General features: G+C 42.4%; 1 protein-coding gene across 3 annotated transcripts in view; it reads left to right on the top strand.

The window, feature by feature from the left end:
• Nucleotides 1-6,643, top strand: part of Slc25a27 (solute carrier family 25 member 27) — a 24,545-nt gene extending 17,902 nt beyond the window's left edge. For 2 of the 3 annotated variants that reach the window (XM_021217890.2, XM_029531431.1), the window contains 3 exons: nucleotides 614-706; nucleotides 1,289-1,391; nucleotides 4,709-6,643. In XM_021217890.2, the coding sequence (XP_021073549.1) occupies nucleotides 614-706; nucleotides 1,289-1,391; nucleotides 4,709-4,780 (268 nt within the window). In that variant the 3' untranslated portion in view covers nucleotides 4,781-6,643. The remainder of the gene's footprint in view (nucleotides 1-613; nucleotides 707-1,288; nucleotides 1,392-4,708) is intronic. The other variant, XM_021217889.2, reaches the window with a different exon arrangement.
• The last annotated feature ends 2,078 nt before the right edge of the window (nucleotides 6,644-8,721 follow it).

The raw sequence follows: 8,721 nt of genomic DNA, 5'->3' as shown, positions 1-8,721 counted from the left end.
GAGAGAGAGAGAGAGAGAGAGAGAGAGAGAGAGAGAGAGAGAGAGAGAGAGAGAATCTGCCATGGGATTGTTTGTGTACACCACAGCATGCATGTGGAGTTCAGAGGACAGCTTTCAGGAATTAGCTCTCTCCTTCCACTGTGAGTTCTGGGAACTGAAATCTTGACTCAGGCCATCAAGTTTGCTGACACGCACCTTTCTTCCCAAGCTGTCTCAAATGAGAGACTTTTTTTTTTTTTGGTTTTTCGAGACAGGGTTTCTCAGTGTAGCCCTGGCTGTCCTAGAACTCACTCTGTAGACCAGGCTGGCTTCAAACTCAGAAATCCGCCTGCCTCTGCCTCCAGAGTGCTGGGATTAAAGGTGTGCGCCACCACGCCCGGCCAAATGAGAGACTCTCACCTCCTGTCCCCTACATAAAAGAAGCCTGGCAGTGGGGGGCTCCTATCTGTTGACTGGCCATGCTTTAAAGTTTTCTTCCTCTACTGAACTAAGCATTAATTTTAATCTCAAAGAATACTTAATGCTCCTTTCTTTTTAAATATTAAATGCCTTTCTTTTAGAATTTGGAAGCTGTTGAATATTCTCTTTAAAGTTTATTTATTTGTGGCTACAGTTTGTGTTCTGGACTTGTGGCTTCTATTCTGGGAACACCAGCCGACGTCATCAAAAGCCGAATAATGAACCAACCTCGAGACAAACAAGGAAGGTCTGTAAAGCCCTTAGTGCCCTCGCGCTGGCGTGGCTGCAGCAGGGTCGGTGATTAAAAGATGCTGCCTTCCAAAGGTCTATGTGATAGAGACGCATTCGTGTTTTCCTCTTCAGCGAGGCAACTGTTCATGTGAAATTATTTTCTTTGTCTGATGTAAATATACTAAGCTTTTGGGGAATTGAGCTAACAGCCGTGTTGTTTGGACACAAAGTAGTTATTGTGACTTTATTGTTCTCAAAGCATTCTGAAAGCTTTGAAGTGCTCTGCTGAGAATTTGCAGACCACTGTGTTCAGAGCCTGTGCCTTTCAGGTAACAGAATTCAATGTGGTATAAAGTAGTGTGTTTGTTCTCTTTGGAAGAGGTCTTGTGGAATGAAATCGAGAGAGGACAGAGGGGGTGATGGGAAAAAACAGTCGGCAGGAAATGCCTGTGACAAACTGAAGATACTCATGTCTTATGTCAGTGGAGCACCGATATGGAAAGTGTTTCGCTCAGAATAGCACTCTGTAAAATGGCTCTATTGCATCTCTGTTTACACAAGAGGGAATGATGTGACAAAGGTCTCTTTCTCCTTCCAGAGGACTTTTGTATAAGTCATCAACTGACTGCTTGATCCAGGCTGTTCAAGGGGAAGGCTTCCTGAGCCTGTATAAAGGCTTTCTACCCTCGTGGCTGAGAATGGTAAAGATGGGAGATTCTGTTTCTTCCTTTACTTTTGTTTTCTTTGTATTTCAGTTACTTGTACTTTGCAGATATTTTTCTCAACTCTGATGTTTGGCATGGCCTTGCCTGCACAAGAGGCCCACTCATCCTTCCCTTTTAAAATATTTATCATAGGGTTATTGTTGGGTTTTTTTTTTTTTCTTTTAACATTTCCTTTGAATCTTGTTTCCCTTCTTGACAGACTAAGGCTAAGTGACCCTGTCACATTTATTAATAAAGAGGTTGATAATCTATTACATACACAGATAAAGACAGATTTTTTTTTTTAAGTGATATAAAGCCTTTAGTAGTCTTCTTAGCTAAAACAACCTAGGTTGGGATGGATATACAGATTTCAGAATTTAGGAAATGTTGCTGCTTCAGAACTTGTTTTGATGACAAAGTTATACAGGTATGATTACCACAGAGACGCCCCTTTAAAAGAGCTCCATGCCCTACTGTGCTTGTACCATTTACTCCAGTGTACTAGACAGAGTTAATGATGCAGTAGCTGTAACTCATAGCATGGTTCTTTTGTAAGTGCTTATATTTGAAAATGTGGATGAGTTGAGTTATGGGGCTAGACAATCAAAAATCAACACACACACACACAGAGAGAGAGAGAGAGAGAGAGAGAGAGAGAGAGAGAGAGAGAGAGAGAGAGAGACTGAGACTTGAGTGCATGCCCTGTAGAGTAGACTCAACTTTGAATAAGAAACTATAAATGTTGGCTGTCACAGGAAGACTTTGTAGGGCTTTGGAGATACACAGCAGTAGGTACAGATACAGTCTACACTGGGCAATTCTGAAAGCCTCTTCCTAGCAGAGAAATGAAGACTGAATAGGGCTTGGCCAAGCAAAATGGTAAGAAAACGTTCTCTAGAGATGGGTAGGAGTATACTGAGAGCCCAAGGACAGGGGAGTATGGAAAATACAACTGGCCAGTATGCAGAGAACAAGGGGAAAAGCAAGGCAGAGAGGCACAAAGCAGACAGGCAGGGTGAACCGTGCATACTCGGGTGTGCTGTGGCTTGGACAATTCTGCACTTCTAGATTATTTTGTCTTTCCTGTGTTGAGAAAAAGGCCTGGAGTGATCAGTGAAGCATAGTGGTGGTACAGAGAGAAGTCTGGCAGCGAGGAAAGAGGATTCCCTTTCATAGGTCTTTGGGGTACAAGAGCCTGACTGGATGAGGGTAGCTGAGTGGCCAGAGAACATAAGGGGAAGAAAAACCAGGATCTGGGCAACTGGTGCTACCAGTAGTTTGTCCAGATGGGCATCATTTGCAGGGCAAGAAATGTAGATTCAATAAATACAATTTTCGATACAGAATGTTTGGGGTACCTATTGGACATCTGAATAGATAAATGCACAGAAGACTGTCTTAATGTCAGAATTGGATCAATATCAGAAGCAGGGAATGGAGATGTAGAGAGTGAGTGTAAGAACATAAGGACAGGATAGTACATGGCTGGTAATAAGAACGTTAACAGCAAAAGCTCATAGCAACACCTGATACCAAGTGTCAGTCAGCTTTCTGTTGCTGTAACCAAATACCCAACACCTGACAAGACAATCTAAAAGAAGACAGAAAGGTTTATTTCCTCTTGTGGTTTCAGAGGTTTCAGTCTGTGGTCAGCTGACTCCATTGCTTATGTAGGCTGATGAGGCAGAACATCCTGGCAGTAGCATGTGGCCAGGAAATGGAGAGCTCCTTACAGGAAGGGGCCAGAGACAGGTGCACCCTTCAAAGGATTCATACACACACACACACACACACACACACACACACACACACACACACACCCTGTCCAGGAAGTAGAAAGTTCTTTTCAGGAAGGAGACAAGGATAGATGCACCCTGCAAAAGCTCCTGCCACTCACCGTGTCCCTGGGTGAAGGAGATGGATTAGTGGATAAGTGTCATCAAGCAGGCAGCGTCATGGCGTGTGTTACTGTCCTGTTGGTTGCTGCTATGCATGATTGAACCCTGGCATCTGCCTCATAAGAACCTTCAGGTACCTGGCCTAGCTTCACTGGAACTTATCATTATAGCTGGTATATTCACACAGCACAACGCATTTGATAAATTATGCAGGTGCCTGGTGCCTCCGGGCCAGCGTGTTCTTTAGAAGTTCAAGTCCGATGTGGGCCCAAGGCTGCATTAGAAAGTCTCTTGCTGAGCGTCACAGCCGGAGGAGCTTTTCCGTAAGCTTAAAATTTAAGATTAGCATGCCAAGAGGGCTTTTGAATAGCCATCTCTGCAGAAACAGACATGAGAAAGGCGTGCAGTAGGCTCGAGACAAACCTGAGGCAGCACCATGGGACCAGATGCACTTGGACACAATGATGACACAATCCTACGAAAAGCAAAACTGACAACCACATCCTTAGAGCAGGATGTGGGACCCCAGCTCCATGGTCCCTCTGCAGTTGCCTCCTTGACTCATCCATCCTGATGACACAGGGATGTGGCACATTCACAACATTGTGCTTCTTCTCTCAGCGATGTGTGTGCAGATCAGCCAACCACTAACATAGGACATTCTTAGTCTGCCAGTGAAACACATTCAGTATCTCGCAACCCAGACATATGTATTCCTTTACAGACATAGCTAGCAGATCCAGTTTAGATTCAAACTAGTTAAGCTGAAATCCTCTCTAGTCACTGATCAGAACCAAAATAGCAAGGGATTCAATCCAAGCATTCTTTCTCTGGTAATCCCTACTTCCTAGTGTCCATGACTCCTTTCTGACCACGTCCTTCCTAGTTCCTGTGGGTAGACACATTCAGATTAAGGTCAAGCCGTTCTGAGCTGGGGGCTCCTTTTTCTCTTCCATGAGGATTTGTTTATGCAGATTGCAAAACATCTAGGACTGAGACTTTGATGGCCCAGCCTTTAAAGACTTATCTGTATCTTCATCACATCTTAAGTATGTAATTAGACAGCAGCTTGGTACAGAAGCTAAGGCATCCCAGGGCAGCCGACTAAGACCCGGCATTCCTCATCTGTAAAATGGAGATAAGATCTGTTCGTTTGTTTTGTTTTTCCATTGCAAGTAGTTCTTAGAGAAATCGGTGATTAATATGACAGGAAAATGCTTTGTAAGTTTCAAGGTGATTTACAAAGGCAAACTATTAAGAAACTATTTGTGGGGCTTTTTTGTTTTTTGTTTTTTTTTGTTGTTGTTGTTGTTTTTACAAGTGGATTGAAAATTACTGTCACTCAAAGATGTATATGTAGAACATTTATAATTGCTTTGAAATATGCACTAACCTCTTTGGTTAATCTTTCAGACCCCTTGGTCAATGGTGTTCTGGCTCACTTATGAAAAAATCAGAGAGATGAGTGGAGTCAGTCCATTTTAAGCCCTTAAAGCTAGAGTGCTCATTGTCACTGAACAAGAGCATCTGCAACACACGCCCCTGTTATTTCTACCTCTTTAGGAAGATACTTTACTCCACAGAGACTGCGATTTGCAGGGGGCAGCACTCTTATCTCTCTATGGAATCTCGAGTTCCCTTTGAGTCCTCCTTTACCTAAGAGCAATCTGTCTGGTCCAGTCTCTCAAGACCAACCACCGAGACACACAGCAAGGCGTGTTTGCTAAAGAATGGAACCCAGACCACTTTGACCTTGGACCAGGAGGTTTGGACTTTGAGCTGCTGATCTGTGCAGAAGCATCTGCCTTAGAGGAGTCCCAGGGAGAGCCAGCATCTCAGACCTGGATAGACAGGCATCAGCGATGTGGGAGACTGTAGTGCTTAGGAAACACATTCAACCTTTGCGCCAGTATTTATTGTTGCGGTTTGACAACTCGCTTTTCTGTTAGTAGAGTGCACATAATGTAATCTACACAGAGGCAAATGAGAAGTCGTGAATAAACATCTTGAGTTTTCTTAGTGCTGAAAGAAGTCGCTTTACCTTTTCCTGCAAGGAGGATGGAAAGATAAAAGAGGCAACTTGAAGTGATGTTGGATTGCAAGGAAAGAGGCTGCTTGATCCTGGGTCTACCTTTGCAGGAGTGCTTACTGGTTGCCACTCCTTTATGCATGCTAGAGGCTAGTGATACCCCCTGACAGCCACAGTCTGTCAGTACGAGCAGAACGCTTGCTATGTAACACATTCCATTACAACCACATTTGTCCATAACTCTGAGAAGCGTAACCAAGGGAACCACAGTAGACTTGTCTGAGATTGAGCTCTCAGGGTGTTCTTAGGAAGGGCCTCATACCATCATCAGCTTTTCAGGGATGCTTTGGGAGCAAGCTCACTCTCTTGTGTCTCCCTCTGTATCTCTCTTCTCTGTTGCAGAGATGGGAGGGCAGAGAGAAAGAGCTAGAGAACTCAGATGCTGTGAGCCTTTCAGAAACCTGAGTGTTAGTCATTGTGAATCTTACCCATCCTCACCCATGGTGTGGCAAGTGCTCACCATCTGTGGTTCACGATAATCTCTCCAGTCTTTGCAGCCAGTCCCTTTCTCTCTTTCCAGAAAGGTTTCTCCACACACCTGCTGCCCGAGCCTCAGACACAGGGCATTTTAGGATGGCTGGCTACAGCTTAGGGGTAATGGCTGGGGGATATTACTAGAAAAACTCTGACTGCTCAGGCCCAAGGTAGATCTCAGAGCCAACCGAACAGTTGTTAGGATGGGCAGATGCTCAGACCCAGACGCGGCTTCCTCAGTGCTGTGTGAATGAGCGGATGAAGAATCACTGCCACTTCAGAGGAGGAAGCACACTTTTCAAGACCTTTCAATGTGTGTAGCTGTCTCATTTTTCTACTTTCGGAAGGTAGAGTTTGATCCCTGTACATCTTCAGGTTACCCACCTTTCTGTTGCATTTGTTAGCCTGCAGTTGAGTTGCTAAATAATATATGTAGCCTATAGTATGTGCTTAAGTCCCCAAGTATTCTGCTCCACAAACTAAATCACTTTGGGGGAAATTTTGGTTTTTCTATGTTTTCTAATGTTTATGACTAAGTAAAAAAGTGAAATCAAGTAATTACATGCAGACTCAACTATTAAAAAATTGGCTCAGCTTTCTTCTTTCGGGGGGCTGGGGACTGGGACATGGACACGTTGATCCTTGGTTTGGAAACTGAAACCCAGAGAAAGGAGGGTGCTCGTGCTGTACAGTGACAAGATCCTGAGTGTTACGGGTTTTACAGTTGACCATAATATTACACACTAACGAGGTACCCAAGCGGAGCCCTTACATCGGCTTCACAGCAGCCCTGTCTCTGATTCTGCATCATCTCCAGATTTGTTCTCGTTGTTGATGATGATGATGTTGTTTTGTCTCCTACATCTTCAGTAGATCTGTGTTGCTTACAGCATAAAGTTTACGCTGAAGTGGTCCTGAACACTAAGAGTCGTCATCGTCTGGATGCCGGTCATGTCTCTGACACATAACCCATTACTCCCGTGCTTTATTAGAAAACGCAGCCTCTTTGTACCCACTTGGAATATGCTAGGTTCTTTTCAAAGTAAACACATCAGAAAACTCCTCTCTGTAACTTTCCTACTGTGTAACTCTGTAGCTGGCACTTCTCGGACTCTGCAGCTCAATTCCAGGCATTTTTCTTTTTCTTTCTTTTCTTATTTTTTCTTTTTCTCTTTCTCTTTTTCTTTTCTTTTTTCTTTTTTCTTTTTTTTTTTTTTTGCACTTTTACCTTTTTCTATAGTCAAATATTTTTTTTCTTTTTAAAAATCTACGCATAGCTATAAATTATGTTCTGATCTTTAAAAGCACGTCAACAAGTATATCTGATTAAAGGGATAGCATTTCTAAAGTCTTATTTTAGTTAGAAATAATAAGGGTTTTTATTTCGTTCCTTTTGTTGTTGTTTTGTTTTGTTTGTTTTTGTTTTTGACATGTCTGGGTAATTTGCCTGGATGTGTGTCTCTGTACCACTGCATGTGGTTCCTAAAGAGACCAGAAGAGGGCATTGGATCCCCTGGAACTAGAGTTACAGATGGTTGTGAGCTGCCATGTGGGTGCTGGGAATAAAACTCAGACCCTCTGGAAGAGCAGCCTGTACTCTTACCCCACTAGGCCATTTCTCCAACCCTGGGAACAGCAGCTGTTGTTAAAAAGCTCCAGGCCCTGTTGGGTTATAATTCTTCAGGGTGAGGACCAGGTAGGTGCTTGGTTTGTGTGTGAATCACAGCCCTCATTAACAGCTTTCTTTGGTTGGTTGGTTATTTATTTATTCATTTGTTTGTCTGTTTACTTATTTATTTTGGCTGTTAGGTACCTAAGAAAAATTGTTTATTGCTAATATAATATTAATATATAATAAAATTATATATTGCTAATATAATGTATATTAGTTTGTCATCCTTATTTTAAGACTAGCTGTCGTATGAGTCTGCAGTATATCTCACCTCCTTAATGTAAAAAGGAAACAAATTGAATATTTAAATGAAAAAAATTTTATTATTTAACAGATTCTCAGGTACATTTATTTCCAATTGAGTTTATACTTTTTTCCTCTCCATAAAAAAAAAAAAACAAACATATTTCTGCAAGACATCTCATGGGGAAAATGCATACTTTTAATATTTGATGATTCAAATAATGAGTTTTGACATGGCATGGGGGCATATGCCTATAATCCTAGTTCTTGGAAGATGGAGGGAGATAGGAATAAAGGAGTTCAAGGTCATTTTGACTATCTGGTAGGTTCATGGCCAGCCTGGGCTACATGAAAGACCATGTCTCCAAATGAAACAAAACTAGTAACCAAATATTTGGTTAAAAAAAAATTCTCTTTTCCCAGATTAAACCAAAGCTCTTCTTCATAACAGTTGCCAGACAAACACGTACTGTTACTGTGTGCCAGCTAGTTAACACTGAAGGAAGCCTGACCCTGAAATCTGAGGACCCCCCCCCCCACACACACACACACACACTTGCAGTCTGCACTTTTCTTTTAACAGAGCATAACTTTGACACTGTGGTGTAGCCCTTCACATCTCTAGATTTCTGTTTCTTTGTAGGAAGGACTAGAGAAATCACTGCTGTCTTTATCTTTCTTGGTGTCTGATCTGAGGGGAGACATCATTTTGATACTGTTTTTTATTTATTTATTTAGATTTTCTTTTCCCTGATTATAAGTATTTCCTCATATTCCAAGGTTGTAAAAAGTTCTGATCAAAATAAATGTGATTCATATGGCATTCGTTATGTTAATATGTGCTGTTAACTTAGGCCTCTGCATCTGGTCTGTCTCACTGGGAACTTTGTCTCGGGACAGTTTCTCTCAGTAACTGGCATGCGTCACTGAGTAGTATTGCCTTCAGTT

Source organism: Mus pahari, chromosome 18 (assembly GCF_900095145.1).
Source record: "Mus pahari chromosome 18, PAHARI_EIJ_v1.1, whole genome shotgun sequence".
In the NCBI taxonomy this organism is placed as follows: Eukaryota; Metazoa; Chordata; class Mammalia; order Rodentia; family Muridae; genus Mus; species Mus pahari.
The sequence above is the reverse complement of the archived record's forward strand: the minus strand, read 5'-3'. Positions and strand labels throughout refer to the sequence as shown.